This window comes from Lytechinus pictus, chromosome 8, assembly GCF_037042905.1.
Source record: "Lytechinus pictus isolate F3 Inbred chromosome 8, Lp3.0, whole genome shotgun sequence".
NCBI lineage: Eukaryota > Metazoa > Echinodermata > Echinoidea > Temnopleuroida > Toxopneustidae > Lytechinus > Lytechinus pictus.
This window is the reverse complement of record NC_087252.1, coordinates 29,537,037-29,557,748: the sequence shown is the minus strand read 5'-3', so window position 1 is coordinate 29,557,748 and position 20,712 is coordinate 29,537,037. Positions and strand designations below refer to the sequence as shown.

The 20,712-nt window shown below is 39.1% G+C and overlaps 1 protein-coding gene across 1 annotated transcript in view; it reads left to right on the top strand.

The window, feature by feature from the left end:
- Positions 1 to 20,712, top strand: part of LOC129266556 (uncharacterized) — a 168,080-nt gene that overhangs the window by 4,566 nt on the left and 142,802 nt on the right. The window contains exons 3-16 of the mRNA XM_064104193.1: positions 3,415 to 3,502; positions 4,018 to 4,122; positions 4,259 to 4,370; positions 5,011 to 5,260; positions 10,597 to 10,919; positions 11,588 to 11,698; positions 12,574 to 12,786; positions 13,473 to 13,622; positions 14,035 to 14,203; positions 15,066 to 15,344; positions 17,002 to 17,130; positions 18,111 to 18,301; positions 19,496 to 19,726; positions 20,154 to 20,261. Coding sequence (XP_063960263.1) covers positions 3,415 to 3,502; positions 4,018 to 4,122; positions 4,259 to 4,370; positions 5,011 to 5,260; positions 10,597 to 10,919; positions 11,588 to 11,698; positions 12,574 to 12,786; positions 13,473 to 13,622; positions 14,035 to 14,203; positions 15,066 to 15,344; positions 17,002 to 17,130; positions 18,111 to 18,301; positions 19,496 to 19,726; positions 20,154 to 20,261 — 2,459 coding nt within the window. The remainder of the gene's footprint in view (positions 1 to 3,414; positions 3,503 to 4,017; positions 4,123 to 4,258; positions 4,371 to 5,010; positions 5,261 to 10,596; positions 10,920 to 11,587; positions 11,699 to 12,573; positions 12,787 to 13,472; positions 13,623 to 14,034; positions 14,204 to 15,065; positions 15,345 to 17,001; positions 17,131 to 18,110; positions 18,302 to 19,495; positions 19,727 to 20,153; positions 20,262 to 20,712) is intronic.

The following is a 20,712-nucleotide window of genomic DNA, read 5'->3' as shown; positions in this document are numbered from 1 at the left end:
AAGGATGTCCATTTTGCCCCAACACTATATGTGTTTAGAGTCCGATTTGCGCGAGGTGTGGAAGGTGGGGCCGTACTAAACCAGAATAATGGTGTCTAAAGGTAAAACCGATGACTGACGGACACGCGACCTAACAATAAAATATCTCTGTAGGCTACTTGTTTAGGGGTTCATTTCAGGGAATACTTGCTAAGAGTATCGTTTTGTTTCCAATACTTGTTAAGGGGTGCATTTTCAGAATATGGAAAATACATCGCTGTACTTGTTTAGGGGCTCAGTTCTGGGAATACTTGCCAATAGTATTTGTTTCCAATACTTGTTAAGGGTAGGGTTTCACACGCCAATACTTGTTAAGGGGTGCATTTTCAGAATATGGAAAATACGTGTTTAGGGTGCTTTTCAAGACCCCGTGGTCGCGCATGGTATCCACTCGTCAATGGAAGTGGCCCCCCGGGCTTTTAATACATTGTAGCTGTGCAAATACAGTGAACACTAGTACAATTTTGAAATTAGACCATTCATTTTTACATCAAGGAGGCCACGTTTAGGACAGTGGATGTTCTTTTATATTTTGGTCATCTAATCTACAGAAACAGCTGTTTGCGTATTAAAAAAATGGCTCATCCAGTATTAAAGCCATGTACATGAAGATATAATATTTTATGTCTAAAATTACAAAAGAGAGATGATTTGTATAAAGTGGCATCCATACAGTGCACTTTTACAAAGGTACATGTACCTGTACATCAATACATAATTTGAGAGTCATTGTTCAAAATTGAAATACTTAAAAAAAAATATATATTTTAATAGTGGAGGTCAAAAGTATATGTGTAGGCCTACATGTATACTAATACCTTGGTCACATTCACTCTACGGCGGCCGTACGGCGAGTCGGAAACAGCCGTTTCAAATTTTTTTTTACCAGCTATACATGGATGGTTTGAATAAAAATGAATAAAACGGCTGTTTTCGACTCGCCGTACGGCCGCCGTAGATCAAATGTGACCGTGGCATAAACAATGTAGGTCACTAGTACAATATATTTATTTGAATACTCCAACAAAGACTTGCCAACATACTTTAGGCCTACACTATGAATAAATTGTAAAAAAGTAACAATTGAGACTAAAACAAACATTCATATGAAAAGCAAAATGTACCGTAGTAAAAGTATGAAAAAATCAATTGATTAATGACACACTCATCGAGAGCTGTCACAGTCAAAAGTCTGAAGAGTAAACTCATAAGTTACCCGGATACCAATACTATCGGTGTCAAAGTCCTTTTATTTGTGTGCACAGAGCCATTTTGTTTCCATGGTAACCTATCAACAATCAATAATGCATGTTCGTAAAGTGTGACGGTGGGATAGGAATTGCTCTTGTGCTAGGAGATAAAGTTGGCTAGCTTTTTATGAATATTTTGTGCCTTTGATACTAGTGACAATCTTGGTGGTGTGATGATTGAAAATATGATAACCCGGTTTTTATTGATCGGTAGGCCCTGGCTTCACCTTGGCTATTTGAGGGATTTTGGAACTCGTTTAAACTTATGATGGTGTGAAAATGAAGGGAGTAATATGTAAGATAATGTTAGCCTTGTGGACAGAAAGGGGGCGTCTCTGTACATGTACATGTACTTGGCGAGGGAGGACGTTGAAATGTACTCAAAATTCAATTAAAATTTGGATGTACATTTGATTTGATTTGTTGTTTCACATTCCTCAAAATTCAAATATCTTGAGGAAATAAGAATATATAGCATTTTCACTGTTTCACAAAGTAATAGAATGAAGTGAAAAATTAGGAACGTAGTATCTCTTGTGATGTTACGTGTAGGCCTACATGTACAATGTACATGCCAAACCAAGTGAAGAAGTGATTGTATACATGTAGATTTTGTTTTATAATATACTAGAACTGTATTTTCATCTTTGTATACATGTACATACTGTACTTATTGTTATTTAAAGCCATTGGAAACCAAATTTCTTTGTACATATGAACATACATGTACATAATACCAATAAAAGAATCTTGACTCTTGAAGAGTACCTTGACCGAAAACCTGTTTTCTAAGAACAGGAACCGGGTCAAATGTTCACTTGGTTTCATACTGTATGCACAGGATACGGTTTGATGGTGAATATAGAATTCAGTAAAAATCGTATGGAACTTTGTACTAGACAAGGAGCTGCACGGAATACAGAAGATGTTTTCTGAACTCATGCAGTAATGAAAGACTTTGTAATTCAGTTTTTTTGGGGGCAAAGAATACATGTACGTCATCACCATAAAGATTTTTGCAAATTGTATAATTTGTCTTGCCTTGGAACATATTAAAGACATTTCATACCTGTACATATACATGGACATTGTTGTTGTGCATTTTTCTTGAATTATTGATTTGCTCTGATCACTGATTGGAGTGCTCGGCCATGGTTCTATCAAAAGAATGAAGCCATGATTAGATCTCGAAATCAATAAGCAGGTTTAGGAACATTATAGTGAGATTTATTCAGCCCTTGGTTTTGAGAAAATTACTCAATAATTTGTGTACCAGAACTGATAAGATATTGAAACTTTTTTGATCGTGGGTGGGGGTGTTTTTTAATGATACTGTATGAGCTTTCTTTGTAAAGTTTGTACTTAATACAGATTTGTATGTAGTGAACAAGGTTTACATGTGCGTACATGATGTTGATAATGAAAGCAGTGATGGTGATGAACAATGATTTATAGTGTGACTTAGTCTGGAAAGCAGACATTTTATTGTGATGATGTTGATGAATATACACGGAGGAAAGTAAAAAGAGGAGAAAGAGGATAGATGAGGAAAGATGAGGGGTACATAAAGGGGAAGGATAGGACAAGATAGATGAAGAGGAAGAGAAAAAGGAGGAGAAAGAGGAGAAGGAGGAGAAAGAAAGAGAAGGAGGAGACAGAAAAAGAAGCAGGAGGGAGGAGAAGAAGGAGAAGGAGGAGGAGAGGGTGGGGGAGGAGGAGACAGAGGAGCAAGGAGAAAAGGGGAGGAGAAAGGGGGGAGAAGAAGGAGGAGGAGGGGGAGAAGAAAATGAGAGGGAGAAGAAGGAGGAGGGGGGGAGAAGAAAGAGCAAAAAAGAATGAGGACAATGTCAAGGAGGTATAAGGAAGAATTAGTGACATGAAGAGGAGGGAAAAGGGAGAAGAAGTTTAAAAGTTCATGTACTTTGTTGAAGTTACTTTATTCTAGAAGGAAAACGTGATATTACACTGTAGGAATCGAAGAGGAGATGTATTCTCAATCCAATTTGAAAAAAAATCAAATCCAGACTGTATTCCAGGAAAGTCAGATCAGCATTAATGTGAGAGCCTCTTTTTTACATACATGTATTTGAAACTAATTTCCCATTTCTATATTTTCTTTCTTTAGCTGTGCCGGTGGAGCAGATCCAAGATTACCATGTTCAGCGGGAACCTATAATAGCCTTGCCAGCCAGTCATCTGATTCAGCTTGTATGGTAAGTTTTAGTATTTTCATTAAAAATAATTCATTTGGAATTAATTCTTAGAATGGGAATTAGGAAAAAGGTTACATCTATTAATTTTGCATAGAGGCAAACTGAAACTTGTGCCTGTTATTCCCGAGGCCCTTCTCATGCATTACATATACAACTTGTTACAATAGCAAATTTGTAATTGCCTAGAATTGAACAAATGTATTTCTTTCGGGTAACAGGTCTTTAACTTAATAATAGCAATTATTGCCATATTCCATTCGTAGTATTTCAAATATCGATAATTTCAAAATTACTCTAAAAACCCATTTGTTTAAAATTGCCTTCCAGTAGTTTCCTTTCATTGTCATGACTGTCATTCTTTTTATCTTTGTCACTTCCTGTACCGTGTAATTTTTCTCTTATTTCCTTTTCGCAGCGCCTTGAGCACATAATCAATGTGGATTTGGCACTTTAGAAATTATACTCTCTATTATTATTATTATTAAAATTTGGATAATTTCTTTTTATTCAAACAGGACTGCTCGGTAGGAACATACAGTCTGGATGCAGCCGAGTTCTGTGAATGGTGTCCGGCCGGTTATTCGTGCCCAGCAGCTTTCTTTTTATCTTTGTCCCTTCCTGTACCGTGTAATTTTTCTCTTATTTCCTTTTCGCAGCGCCTTGAGCACATAATCAATGTGGATTTGGCGCTTTAGAAATTATACTCTCTATTATTATTATTATTATAATTTGGATAATTTCTTTTTTTTCAAACAGGACTGCTCGGTAGGAACATACAGTCTGGATGCAGCCGAGTTCTGTGAATGGTGTCCGGCCGGTTATTCGTGCCCAGCAGCTGGTCTCTCTGAACCGATCATGTGTGGGGAAGGTAAGAAGAAAAGAATAATGACGTTGATGGTGATGATGATGGTGATAGTGGCAGAGATACTAATGATGAGGAGGAGGATGTCGATGATGAATATGGTGGTGATTATTGTGATGTTGGTGGTGGTGATATTTAGTGAAGATAATGATGATGATTTTGACAGTGATGATGATGGTGATTTTGGTGTTGATAATGATAATGATATTAATAATGATGAAAAGGATAATGATGATGTTGATAATAAGTGATGAGTTTGATGATGATGATGATGGTAATGATTACAGTGAAGATAAGGATGATTATGATGTTCATAATAATATAGGTATATTTACCCAGGGAAGCCACCTTAGTTCTGAAAAATGTTCTAGCAGCGGGTTCTGCTATTGTTATTACCCCGGCTATAGCTGGCTGATGAGGGGGACGCTGATAATGGTAACGATATTGATAATGAAGGTGATGATTATAATGAATGTGGCAATGCTGCTAATGATGATGATGATGGATGTGATCAAATGATGATGATGATTACGGTATGGTATTAATGATGATAACGATGACTATAATGATGACTATGAACAAAAAAGGGGAAGGATTTTGTTGGAATTAACAATTGAATACTCCCCCTTTCCGCTTCCCGCTCCAGGTCAATACTCCTTCAACGGGAGCTCCTCCTGTCTCCAGTGCCCTCCTGGCCACAAGTGCCCCTCCATCTACCAGGATCCCATCATCTGTGAGGAGGGGTACTACTCCAGCGGGGAGGGGCAGACGGAATGCCAGCAGTGCCCTGCGGGGTACGCCTGCCCGGACCGTAACAGCACCGCGGCCTGTACGGCTGGGTATTTTAGCAGGCTAGGGGACGGGACCTGTAGTTCCTGTGTGCAGGGGTATTACAGGTGAGTCTTGTCATCATGCAAAGTCCTCCCTCTTCACTCGATCCTCCCCTTGTAATCCCTTCCCTTCCTCCCCCCATCCCCTTCCCTCCCCACCCCCTCCTCCCCTCACCCCCTTCTAGGCAAATGATTTATTGATTGATTGATTGAGTGATTTATTTATTATTTATTTATTTATTTATTTAATTAATTAATTAATAATTAATTAGTTTGTTTGTGTGTTTATCTATCTATCTATCTATCTATCTATCTATCTATCTATCTATCTATCTATCTATCTATCTATCTATCTATCTATCTATCTATCTATCTATCTATCTATCTATCTATTTATTTATTCATTTTATTTATTTATTTCGGGGGCTACTTTTCATTTTTCTGTTACTTACATACATAGTTTTATTTCTATTTTCATTAAATATTTAAAATAACATTTTGAGTATCGCAAGTAAAATGCCTTTCATAATCTTGCATACACACTATTAAACTCAATAAGAATAGGAAAACAAATCTCAAGCATGTACTCTTATTACTTGTAAAAACTTTGTTACATTGTATTTCCTTGGTACAGTGTACATGTATGCATCAATTATCCAATGTTCTCCACACTCTTTTGTATGAATATAATGTAGTAATAAATACAAGGACATTTATGCCAGGTAAATAGGTAGGGAACATAATTTATTCATAAAGGTTTCCCACTATCACAGGGGAATAATAAACTGAAATCGTTCTGCATTCTGTTGTCAAGGTAACAATTCCGTTTGATTCTGTCTCGTACGTGGTTGATGATGGTGGTTAGAAATGCTTATTACAAGAGAAATCCATAGTAGTGTCTGACCTTCTGATTATACTACATGTAGCTTGAATAAAGATTAATTATCTGGTGTAATACACCATATGATTTATAGTCGTGAGCCGCCAATACATCTACATGTACAGCCCGGGGGGGCCACTTCCATTCACGAGTGGATACCATGCGCGACCATGGGGTCTCGAAAAGCACCCTAAACACGTAATTTCCATATTCTGAAAATGCACCCCTTAACAAGTATTGGAAACAAAACGATACTCTTGGCAAATATTCCCTGAAATGAACCCCTAAACAAGTACAGGAATGTTTTATTGTTACGGGTCATTCGGCCGTCGGCTTTACCTTATTTGGTTTAGTAGTGTACGACCCCACTTTCTACATCTCGCGCAAATCGATCGGACTCTAAACACGAAGTGTTGGGGCAAAATGGACATCCTTTATAAAACATTTTAATTTTGTTTTATCATTCCCGCAAATTCGACCCTAAACACGTAATTTTCCTAGCGAAATAGACACCCTTTTTTCATTATTTTTGTGTTTTTGACACCCTTATCACGTTACGTACGTAACGTGCCCTATCGTGAAAAGGACATCCTTTTTACGTGTTTTTTTGGTCGCGCATGGTATCCACTCGTCAATGTAAGTGGCCCCCCCCCCCCGGGATGTACAGTCTCATATTTTTGTGTAATATCAGTAGGTACATGTATGCTGTCTGTTTCTACTATGCTACATGTATAACGCAGTCGGGTACAGTAACAGTTAATACTTTTGGTGCTCCTTAAAATAAATCACTCTCCTACGATCACATGTAGCAAAATGGAGAAATACATACAACCAAAAAGGACCCACATTTCGTAGTGAACACTCCCTTTTTTTTTGCTTGTGAAGTCATTTGGGACCAAATAATTTTTTACTGAAACCTTTTTTTTTTCACTTTTTTTGCTTGTCAAATTTCTCTGGACCAAAATGACCTTTATTTTTTAGTGAAACCCTTTTGTTCTGCTTGTCAAATTGACATCGGTACCCCCTGTTAAAAAATCTTTCCCAAGGCCCTGGCATACCTCCCTCCTTCTCTTGTTTGAATCCTTTCTTCCTCTCTTCACGTTCATCCCCATTCCTCTCTCTCCCCTTCTCTCCTTTCTATTTTCTTCTATCATTTCCCCTCTAACATTTATCTCATTCATTTCCCTGCCCAGGGTAAATTTGCGTTTTTAAAAACTTTTTTCTCACTTTCTTAAACCCTTTTATCGTTTTCTCTCTCCTTCTATTCCCCTTCTTTCTTTCTCTCTCCCCTTCTGTAATAGGCATCTCAATTTCTCCTTCTCTCTTTTTCATCCCTTTCTCTTTCACTCTCCCTCTTCTCCCTCCTCTTTCTCATGCTCTTTCTTTCTCTCTCTCTTCCTCTTTTTATAAAAAGATATATTTCTGTCTTTCTTTTTTCTGCAGTATCTCTCTCTCACTCAATCAGCACTCCCCTTGTCTTGTCTTGTAAATACTGCAGGCCATTCATGCAATCGCTGCCACTATATACTTCTTTTAATTAGCATGTTTTTGCTCAGCTGTTTCTTAAATGCAGCTAGATCGGGTGCATTTTTAGTAGTGGGAGAAAGTGAATTCCACTCTACAATTGTACGAGGGTAGAGGGAATATTTGCAGCAATCCTTATTTGCTCTGATTATATTGAAGTTTAAGTCTTGAGACTGTCTGGTTCTTCTGGTTGTTGGCCTGGAGGATGCTTTGGAAGTGATTTGATTGATATTACATGGAGTTTATGTATTTCTTTAAAGAAAGAAACAAAGAAATTTCCTGCATCTTTATCCCCTTCCCTCTCTATCTTCTTCTCTTCCAGGCTTTCCAGCCCTTCCTTTATCTGTCGCTCTCCCCCCCCCCTCTCTCTCTCTCTCTGCGCGCATACACCTGTATGAAATATGAATACAGCTTGTCAGACAATGCAATTATATTGCGGATGACTGATGGTGTTTGCTATTAATAATGATACACGCTGCATTGATAGTCTCCGGGCGACCGTACTTCTTCCCAATCGATTAGCTCATAAAACTATAAGCACCATACAATTGGTATTATTGCTTTCCTACGAAGCTATTATGAAATCAGCTCATTGTACAGTGTATGGCTTATTACTGTACTGTGTGTATAGCATGTTTATTTTTTAGTTGAATGTGCTGTATGCTGCCAAAATAATGAATTAATGATGAATTCATGACCTTGACACCAATGTTACATTATGGCATGTACGCTGACTATCAAAAAGTTTTTTTTCTGTTTTTTAATTTCCCCTTTTTCTCTATTTCTTTCTATTCCCATTTTTTCAGGTTTTTTGTTTTTAATACCTTTTTTGTTTGCTTTCCTCTTTTGTTCCTCGTCTTCCTTCTTAATTTACTCTGTTTTCTTCTTTTTCATTTTTTTAAATTTTCTTTGTGTCTCTGTTTTCAATATTAACTTTATACACGTCATTCATTAATATTTCTGAGCACTTTACAATATTTATACAATGCATCAAACAAAAATATTCATTATCAATCTTCGACTCACTTTATATCGGGTAATATTTTGAGTTATTACAGTATGCTAATTCAAATTGATGAGTGTGTTGAAAAATGTTTGGCCTCCATCATTGAATACATTCAAAGAATATATGAAATGTATGTAAAATTTAATCAAAATTTAGTAAGGAGCCTAGAAAATTATATCATTTATTTATAGTCCGAGGAGGAAGAAAACAGAAATGTCTTGTGTACATGTATGTACATCTACTGTACACAGTTTTTATAACTCTCGGATCAAAGAACCTGACAGGGGTCTATGAGCTTATGTTTCAGTGAGCTAGGCAGTACTCTCCATTGTTTGAAGGGAGCAACAGTAAAACCTGTAGTAATAGCAAAGTTACCCAGGCCATTGTGCAACCCAGATTAGCACTGGTCTATTGATGTCATCGTGTGCACTCAGGCATAGGACGTAGTATTATGTATGAAACCACCAGTAGACTCGCATGTTGACTAGTCTGCATGCACAGACCTTTGGTTTACGCAATTTGCATAGTCCATATTAAATGCAGAGTCTGAATTTGTGAGACTACTTGTAGATTCACTATGTGCTGTGTCTGGCTCGACCTTATTTGATAAAGACAGAATCGTTGGAGTCCAGTCTTCACACTAGTAGTCTAGACCTGTTATTGGTTTAATTGTTAAATATGAGTCTGTGCTGGCAGACTACATGTATACAGGGTTGCAAAATATGTTACGCAAGAATGAGCCTTTTCTATGAGTAGGGGCTGGGAGATACTTGTGAAATAACACCTGGTTTTAAGGAGGGAAGTTTGTACAATGTATATCACATAAGGGCCGTCTGCACCATCCCGAGTTCTCAAATTAGCGCGCTATTTCTGATCCGGCAAATTATCCCGATCTGAACAATCTCGAGATTATTTGCAATGGAGACGCAATTATCGCGCGAGTTCGTAGGATTAATCTCGAGATTGCAATCCCAAGTCAACTTGGGATTATTTGCAAAATAGCGCGCTATTTTACGAATTATCGCGCTAATTTGTAGGTGCAGACGCACTTGGCATTATTTATTCACGGCGTCAGAACATAATTCATGGATGCCTCGCTCGAGCAGGAATCGCTCTTCTTGCGATGGTGGAGACTGGGTTTCTTGAATCTCGAGATTAATCGCGAAGAGGGCCGATCGGGCTAAAATCTCGAGATTGAGCAAACTTGGGATGGTGCAGCACCGCCTATAATGTATGAGACTTTACATAGTGAATAATAAATACCCTTTCGAAATAATTTTAGAATCATACACAATTAGATTTGACTTTGAGCTGCTATTTTTAAATGATTCTGGTGAGCGGTCTCTGAGTGTAAACTCTTCAATTCATTTACATACTGTGAAATTCATACTATTCAAAATATAGAAATATTTGCAAAATGCAGATAACTTCATTTCCATTATTAAACATTGGCACCATCTAGTGAAAATTATATTTCTGTATAGAAATTTCAGTGATTTCAGTACATAAATGCAAAAGCACAAGTACAACTTGGGCTGTTCAACTATAAATAAAGCCCAATGTTTTTTTAAATTTACAATGTACATACATGTAGTTCATCACTATTTTTGCTTTGTACATGTAACCACCGTTATGTACAATGTATGTTGTAACCGCTACATTGTAGAAAGAAATAAAATAGAAAATACAAATTAAAAGTCTCTTACAATTATGTAGAATGCAAATGAAAATCGAATAAAGTGTTAGAAATATTTTATGGTTGTTGAAAAATATTAGACGGATCTAAATACGAATATAAAATTACTCCCTGGGAATTAATGTACAGTAGAAAGTGTATACTGTACATTAACAATTTATGTATTTATGCAATAAAAAATGAATGTGTTATGATAGATCAAATGTGCATTATGAGTAAAAAGAAACTAATGATTGAATAAAATCTGTGAACAAATGACTATTGAAAAATATTCCATTTCCTGTTATCTTCCCCAGTGAGGAGGCTGCTTCTTCTTGCCTACCCTGCCCCGAAGGCTACTCCTGCACCGACCCCTCGCAAGACCCAGCCGCCTGCTCGAAGGGGTACATCGCACCCGCCGGCTCTGACAACTGCACCCGCTGTGCCTACAACGAGATCACCAATGCCGCCCAGACGGACTGTGTGCCTTGCCCCGCTGGGCAGGAGTGCACCGACCCTACGGTCGACCCGGTGGACTGCGCGAGTGGGCAATATGCTCTTCTAGGAGATGGCGTCTGTCAGAGTTGTCCCGCCGGGAGTAGGTGCCCGTCGGTCAGCACCATCGAGGATTGTACGCCAGGTGATGTATCGCCTTTTGAAAGTTTAGCAGTTCTCTGTGAAAACAGTGATGTGCATGCCATTTAATTCAAATATGCAATATTTTGGCAGATGATGTCATGTTCCCACTTTTCTTTTTTTAACTATCATTTTCAACCTAAGATAGATGGAAACAACAAAACAAATAAGGGGGAATTCCCTTTGGTTTACTATCAAGCCAGGAGGGGGAAGCATTATGCCTTATGATGATTATCTTTGTTCCCCCTTCCTTGACCTGTGATTACAGCGGTGCTCAAAAGTAAGTGAACGCCACCAGAAAATGAATGTATTTCAAGTGTTCAATTTCTGCCGTGTTTTAGATTGTGAAGTCAGGTGATAAATAAAATATTACATTCGATAAAGTTTGTTTCTCTGGGTTCGACAAACATAGTGTTGTTGTATACATTGAACACTCAGCATGAAGGAGTGCATTTTGTGGTGGGGTTCAATAACTTTTTAACACAACCATGGGTGTCGATCCGTGATCTCATGCTATTTAATGGGGTGGGGGGAGGCAGATGGAACAATAGGTCACCCCCCCTCCCCCGAACAATAGGTGTGTTACAAGGATTTACGCCAGTGAGCACAACTATACATATTTATATATTTGTTATTAAATATTAATGACAATTGACTATGTCCATTCTGTAGGAACCTATTCAAGTGGGGGAGCCACTGACTGTCTGTCATGCCCTGCCGGTCATAGCTGTACCAACTCGTCAGCTTCACAGTGTGGTAGCGGAGAATATAGCCCACTCGGAGGTGAGTGCATGGGGCCCTTATAAAAAATTTCAGCAATTGATTGTGGATGAATGGATGATGGATGGATGGATGGATGGATGGATGGATGGATGGATGGATGGATGGATGGATGGATGGATGGATGGATGGATGGATGGATGGAAGGAAGGAAGGAAAGAAGGAAGGAAGGATAGTTGGATGGATGGATGGATGGATGGAAGGAAGGAAGGATGGATGGATGGATATATAGATGGATTGATGGATAGATGGATTGATGGATGGAAGGATGGATGGATGGATTGATGGAAGGATGGATTGATGGAGAGATGGAAGAACAGATGAATGGGAGGATGGATGGATGGATGGATGGATGAAAAGATAAATAGATGGATGGATAGATGGATGGATGGATGGATGGATGGATGGATGGATGGATGGATGGATGGATGGATGGATGGATGGATGGATGGATGGATGGATGGATGGATGGATGGATGGATGGATGGATGGATGGATGGATGAAAAGATAAATAGATGGATGGATAGATGCATGGATGGAGGGATCGATGGATGGATGGATAGATATTTTTGTGGATGGATGGGTGGATGAATGGATTGATAATTTTTTTTTTGATGATTAAAGTGATGAAATGAATAAAAGATAGAAAATTACAATGGTAATTGAATGATGGATCATTATATACACAGTAAGTGTGACTCTCACCCCCCAAATGTTAAAATAGAATTCATGAATATATGTAGTGAATAGCGAAAGTATACATATATATACTGTATGTATACAACAGAAGGATTAGTTTGGTAAATTATGAAGAAAAAAACCCACAAAATTTGTTTCAGAAGTTCTGTTTACGATACCTTTATAATTCATCTTTCAGATGTCAACTGCTACAGCTGTTCCGCTGGTTTCTACTGCACACCTCTTGCTGGCTCTCAGACAGCTTGCCCCGACGGCTACTACTCCGGGGCTAACGCGACATCCTGTACGGAGTGCCCACCGGGCTACCAGTGTACTTCCACAGTTGCCCAGGAGTGTGCAGCGGGGTATTACTCTCTAGGACAGGCCAGTACCTGCTTGCCTTGCCCCAGAGGTGAGTGAGATTACATGCAGCAAATGATGTACTCTATGCACTTTCTCCACTCCCTGGGACACATTCAGTTTAGTGTTATGTTTTTCCATGCATTTCCTTACAGGATACCAATTCAACGTTACCAACGCTGCCCCGGTAGCATGTACTATGAGGCCCAATGTATGTACTTTTTCCACTCCCTGGGGAGCATTCTATTTAAAATTCATGTTTTCTATGTATTTCCGTGAAGAATGCAGTATGAACAACACTACCCTAATAGCATACACCAATTCACAGTCTATGGCTTTTCCCACTCCCTTGGGAGTATTCCATGATAAATGACATGTTTTTCATTCTATTCCATACAGGATACAATATTACTCCCTAGGGAACATTCTGTTTATATTAAAGTCATGTTTCACTTTTTTTCCTATGGGATATCAATGCAATGTTAACATCACTGCCCCAGTAGGATCTGACAATGCACAATTTATGCCCCCTTTTCCACTCCCTGGGGAGCATCTCATATATATATATATATATATCATGTTTTCCATGTATTTGCTTTAGGGATACCAATGCTGCAAAGTAGCATTATCACATTGTCCATGAGACCCTTTGCTTGCCCATGCACTTCCTCCACTCCCTGAGGAGCATTCCAATGAAATGTCATGTTTCTCATGTATTTCCCTATATAAATTTTGTAGGATACCAATGCAATGTTACCAATGCTGCCCCAGTAAGATGCACCAACGGATGGTATGCGGATGCTACGCTTCAGACATACTGCCTTCAGTGTGATGCGGGTTATTACTGTGATAGTGACGGAACACAGTCGCCTCAGCCATGTGACAGCGGTAAGATCCTCTAACTGAATCCTCAAATTGGCAATATTAGTATTTTTCTCTTATTGTTTCTTTTTTGAGAAATAGAGATACTGTTGCTTGATGTAGAATCTTAATCTAGTTGAATCACTTGATCAGATTTTCTTCTTAAAGTTTGCAACATGAGTTTTATTTCTGCCATTGCTGTTTACTTTCTTTCAAAGTCAAGGTTTAGAAATCATTAATCTGTGATGAAGACTGTTTAATCTGAAGCTGTAAATATGTGCCAATGAATTATTTGAAACCCCTTATTCTTCAGATTTGAGAAATTAATATTTTCTTTCTCTTAATACAGTTCTGTGAAACTAAGCCAAGTTTAAAAAAATCATTTCTTTTTTTACTCTTTGGTTTTGACAATGCATTGTACTTGACTAATTATTAACAGGCCAGTACAGTTTAGCTGGAAGTACGAAATGTACGGACTGTCCGCCTGGTTTTGCCTGCCCCGATAAGACCTTAGCCGATATGGAAGAATGTCAGCCAGGATGGTATGCGACCGGAAAGGCAACAGAATGTACACCATGTACATCAGGGAAATACTGCACCGATACCAGGTGAGTGGCAACTGTGGTGGTGGTGGTGGTGGTGGTGGTGATGATGGTGATGATAGTGATGATGATGATGATGATGGTGGTGGTGGTGGTGTAGGTGATGGGGGTGATGGTGATGATGATGGTATTGGTGATGATGATGGTGGTAGTAGTGATGGTGATGATGATGATGATGATGATGGTGGTCATGGCGGTGGTGGTGAAGATGATGATGATGATGATGATGATGATAATGGTGGTTATGATGATGATGATGATGATGATGATGGTGATGATGGTGATGATGAGGTTGGTGATGATGGTGATGGTGATGATGATGATGATGATGATGATGATGATGATGATGATGATGATGATGATGGTGATGGTGATGATGATGGTGATGATGATGATGATGATGATGATGATGAGGTTGATGGTGATGATGGTGATGGTGATGAGGATGATGATGATGATGTTGATGATGATGAAGATGAATTGATGATGATGATGATGATAATGATGGTGGTGATGATGCTGATGATGGTGGTAGTGGTGATGATGGTGATGTTGATGATGGTGATGGTGATGGTGGTGGTGGTGTTGGTGATGATGATGAAGATTGTGGTTATGATGATGATAATGATGATGATGATGATGATGATGATGTTGATGAGGTTGATAATAATGGTTGTGTTGATGATGTTGGTATTGAAGGTGGTGGTGGTGGTTATGATGATGATGATAGAGATGGTGATGCTGATGTTGCAGATGATATTGATAATGTTGATACTAATATTCATGAATGATGGTAATAATGATGACACTGATAATATGTGGCACAATGCCCTCAACTTACCTTCCACGCAAAACATTTCTTCCTCAGAACCAACTCCGAAATTGACTGCGACCTCGGCACATACTCTTACACCAACGCCAGCTTCTGCGTCGTCTGCGACGCTGGGTACGAATGCCCCAACACCGATGGATCCGACATGCGAGAGTGCATGGCCGGGGAATACAGTACAAGCGGCAGTGCCTCGTGCCTTAGCTGTCAAGCCGGATACGAGTGTCCTGATCCAACGTCGGACTATCAAAAACCTTGTAATCCCGGACTATACTCGATCGGTCAACAAGCTGCCTGTACAGAATGTCCAGCTGGATCGTAAGTCAGCCATTTCATTGAAATATGTTTAAAGATAAACATGAGTGGCATTAGGCACCTTGTCAGAACTTGGAGACGCCTCTTTCCTGCAAGAATCTTGCAAGCGGCCTGTCAATAGAAAAAGCTGTTCGTAAGTTAACCCTAAAGGCCCGGGGGGGGGGCGGAATCGGCCCCCCTCTACATTTTTTCACGATAAATCCGCCGTACGAAACTTTTCAACCGCTCCGCTCGCTGACTTTATACTTGTAAATCTCGCACAACTTTTGCGATCAAATTTGCGATGCCCGGGTATGCAGTTACAAAATTACGCAACATTATGTAAGTGCATGTCAGACCCATAACTGCTCAAAAACGTGAATTTATGTACAAATCCAATGCAAATTGTGTATTTAGCCAAAATTCATAAATGTATCATTTTTTTCTACTTTTAACGTTAAAACTCAATTAATTTGTCTTGTTTATTATCAGAATTAAGTCTGCAATAATTTCTATCGAAAAACAATTAAAAACAAAAAGTCATAAAACAAAGAAATACATAAGAAATAAAAAAAACAAAATGCATAAGAAAAAAATTGGGATACCAAAAGTACATTTGATCGGGATCCTACAAAGGGTCTGTGAATAAATAAATTGCAGATTTTGGGGATTAGGGCAAATGTTTTTTATTTGATGCATAAATAAGCATCAATAATTCATTAGATAATTCATCAAATAAAGAATCTTGTGATTTAAAGAAAAATAGCCATACAACCTTATAGATTTTATCGCACAGTACCATTGTGCAAACTTTCATGGTGCTCGCGCGATTGAAGGTCGAGATCTCAAGGGCGGGCGGAATCAATCTCCCCCGGCCGTGAGATGGGTTCAAATAACCCGGATCTTTTAGGGTTAGGACGGACTCAGATTTAAGGGGAGCAAGAGCGCTCACTCGCTACTGCTTGCCTTAATCCATTTCAGGTAGAGCGATTTATAGCTGGCCTAAACGAATTTGAATTTCTGTAACATGAAATGATAAATGCAGAAAAACTAGAAATCAAGGAACATCATACACTTTTGTATTGAATTGTGCAACATTTCCTTCCATCATGATCTGTATTCTGACATCACTTTGAGCTGAATGTAGAACGAGTGTCAGTCAATGATTGAACTGTAAGAGCCTACCTTGAACACCTCTTTCTCAGAAAAGTTTTTATGAATAACACACAATTGCAATACATTTTAAGCAATAATACATATTGCATATATATTCAGGGCATCTGATTCATTGTCTCTTTTAGGTTGTGGGTTGTAACTTTATAGTGTGCATTCCTCCAAATGTCCCTCTGCATGTCAAAGATGAGCTTTTTGCAGTGCCCCCCCCCACCACTCCCCTTAAAAGTTTTGGAGATCTCATTATTGCTCCCCTCATGATTTTAAAACTAAGTCCCTGGTTAAGAGCGACTTTAAGAAAGAGTGGTGGTCCTTTCTTGTGGTAAATGGTATACTCTAAAACGTTCATTGGTGACGGTTTAGCGCGTAAGAAAGGTTCACCAGTCGTTCTTGAAGTCGCTCTTAACTTAACGTTCTTAATAAAACGTCCCCCTGATATTAATAGTATCTTCGTGTACATGTTTGATTACTTTTTTAGAAGCTTTAAATCATTTTTTTCTCTCATCAGATTCTGTCCAGTGACCGTGGCAGCGATAGAGACAGTTTGCGATCCTGGCTACTACTCCCTTGGCAACACTTCTGTTTGTACACCCTGCCCTGCTGGGTATAAATGCCCGAGCACATCAGAGGCTCCGACGTAAGTCTTTTTTTTATTATTATGTGTTTAATCAGTACTCAATCACATATAATCACAATATTTACAAATTATTTAAAACTGTTCAAAAGTAATAAACATCACAAAGACAAAAGAATAAAAACAAAGATAAAGAGTTGACATTATGTAAATCAGTCCTTGTAAACGCGATAGCTTTAGTTTAACTTAATCTAGGCTCATATAATTTGGTGTGTGTAATACTACCATGGATGCCTGGAAGCCTATTGATTTTGAGGTCAGAAGGTCAAAGGTGAAGTCGCCACCTTCCACTTTTCTTGCTTGACCAATGACTCAATTTTCCCCATTACAGGCGGGCGTATTATACGCTTGCCTTAGCGACACTCTGTTCTCTTTGGTCGTCATACTTCTGGAGTTGCGTAGAGTTCTTGGCAATTGAAATCGGTTCACATGGATTAATTTCATCGGACAACATCCAAAGATTTAAGAAACTGTTGGGCTACCTGCATGAACGGAATACAAAGCTGTGTGGGTTTCGGGACCAGCTCCGTAAAATGGCCCTTAGTCTCATTCTTTGCACTATACTGTGCAATGGATGTACCATCCTGGCAGGATTTCAACAACGTTTGATAAAACTAGAAGTACCACAAGTCCAGGATAGCAACGAAGGAATTAATAATTGTTTAATTGCGTTTGTAAATTTCTATGTAAATGTTTTATTATTTGATGAATTTCATTTTTTTTTTTTTTTAATATCACCTTTATTCAAAACAAAACAAAGGGAAGTTACAAACAATGAAAATAAGTCCGGGCTACTCATTTTTTTAGGACGAAGTACTAATGAATATTTGAATAAAGTGATGCAAAATTAAAATCTCTCATCTTTTCTTTTTCTTTCCTACTCTTCATTGTTCTCTTCCTTCTCCCCCTTAAATATGTCTTTCACCTTCACTTTATTGGAATGAGTGGAATTCACCTTTGTTAATTGTTGTCGTTATTTACAGCGACGACGACCGGTGTGAACCAGGTACCTATTCAGTCGGTACCCAAGCCGCTTGCACCGACTGTCCTCCTGGCTTCTTCTGCTCGGATGTAACCATTGATGAGACGCCGTGCGCCGAAGGATACTACAGCTCCATTAGACAAGTCAACTGCACCATCTGTGAGGCGGGGTACCAGTGTTCATCTACAAAAAGTAAGTTCTTATAATTTGTCCTTGATTAATCACTTATTTGCACCGGTTGTAAACGAATACATGTAGGGCACCATTAGATAGGCACTACGGCTCCATTAGACAAGTCAACTGCACCATCTGTGAGGCAGGGTACCAGTGTTCATCGACAAAAGGTAAGTGTTTATCATCTGTCCTTGATCAATCAGTTATTTGCACCACTTGTAAATGAATAGGGCACCATTAGAGCGGCTCTGCTGCTGTATTAGACAAGTCAACTGCACCATCTGTGAGGCTGGGTACCAGTGTTCATCGACAAAAAGTAAGTTCTTATCATTTGTCCTTGATCAATGATAGTTATTTGCACCACTTGTAAATGAATAGGGCACCATTAGAGCGGCTCTGCTGCTCCATTAGACAAGTCAACTGCACCATCTGTGAGGCTGGGTACCAGTGTTCATCGACAAAAAGTAAGTTTTTATCATCTGTCCTTGATCAATGATAGTTATTTGCATTACTTGTAAATTGATAGGGCCCCATTAGATAGGCACTGCTGCTGTATTGGACAAGCCAACTGCACCATCTATGAAGCAGGGTTCCAGTGTTCATCTAAAACTTTTAAGTGTTTATCATTTGTCCTTGATCAATGGAAGTTATTTGCACCACTTGTAAATGAAGAGTGTACCATTAGACAGCTTCTGCTGCTCCATAAGACAAGTCAACTGCACCATCTGTGGGGCAGGGTACCAGTGTTCCCCTGAAACCTGTAAATTTACATTGTTTGTCCTTGGTGGTGGATTCAAATCCTAGCCATGGCCAGGTGAGGTGAATGGGTAGCTGGCAGGAATAACGTTTCTATGACATTTACTCCGGCGACAATTGCTCCGCTATTAATTCCACACACTAATCGAATGACCAACTTCAACCCTGGCTTTAACACAATACCCTACCCTGATCCTAACCCTAACATAAATCCCTATTGCAAACCCAAACCCCACACCTTTGATGAAATTAAACCCGGAGCAATTGTCGCAGGAGCAAATGTTGTGTCATTGGAATAACTTCCCTGAAAATCTTATTCGCTATGAAAGGCTGCCATTCTTGCACTGGGATAATAATATACAAGGTAGCGCGTGAAGACCTTATATTTTAATGTATATGCGCTATACAAGAACTGCTCATCATTAATGTTCATTATCTTTTATCATTTGTTAAAAGCTCCTGTTATCTGCCCGCCCGGGAAGTGGTCTCCGGAGGGGTCCGTCTACTGCCGAGATTGTTCAAAAGGGTATACCTGCGATGAGGGTGCTACGAGTTGGGCTCCAGATGCTGATATCTGTGAACCTGGGGGATGGTGCGATGGAACGGATCGCTTTGATTGTCCTTTGGGTACCTACAACCCCAACAACGGCTCTAAGACGGTGTCCGAGTGCAGAGCCTGCCCACCAGGTCAGTAAGCTTAAGCTTGAAGGGGTGCTTGAGGCTGAAATAATATGATTTAGATGATAGCGATGGATGTTCCATCAAATGTTGCTTCATATGTACGCTGAACAATTGTTGAATAGCATTAACCGCCCTGTTACATGGTAAAACAATCCTAATTTGAATGATGATTCCAGTGAAAAATAAGGCTAATGACGAAGTTTTAGCACGTGTGAAACCAAACTAGAATCACGAACGCTATCACAATAACAAATTCAAATTCTACTCTGGAGGTGAATTCCAGTTAAGTTTCACTTAAGTTACGGTACAAATTTTCTGTGTGAAAGGTGCGATGATTCTAAAGACGACTTGCAATCATCATTGCAATTATGATGATTCAACATTCACGTGTGAAAAGGCCCTAAATTGACAAAAGTATATTCATATCTTTCAGGTTTTTACTGCGACACGGCTGGATTAGTAGACTATACATCTTTCAACTGTCCCACCGGACACTATTGCCCGGAAGGAACAACTTACTCAACACGCTTTCCTTGTCCTGGTAAGTTTTTTACAGTGTGTCCAAAAAAAAATAAATAATAATAACCATTACGTACAAAGCAGGTGCGGATTCAGGATTTTACAAAAGGAGGCACATTTTCCCGAGAAAAATTTGACAAGCAAAAAAAAAGAAAAAGAAGGTTTTTAACCAAAAATTAAGGATACTTCGTCCAGAAAGAATTTGACAAGCAAAAAAAAGTCTTCGCATTCAAAGGGGGGGGGGGGGGCTTTTTTGAAAGGCATTTTTACATCATAAATTTCAATTGTGTCTCTTAAAAGAAGGGGGGGGGGTTTGGGCCGGCTTTGCCCCCCCCCCCCCCCCTGGATCCGCAAGTGGTAGAAAGACTAAATTCAGGATGCCTGTTTTCAGAATTTGGCCTGTTTACAGGCCCTTACAACTTGCGATTTTAGACCTTTTCAGGCTTTTTTTTTGGGGGGGGGGGGCTTTGTAT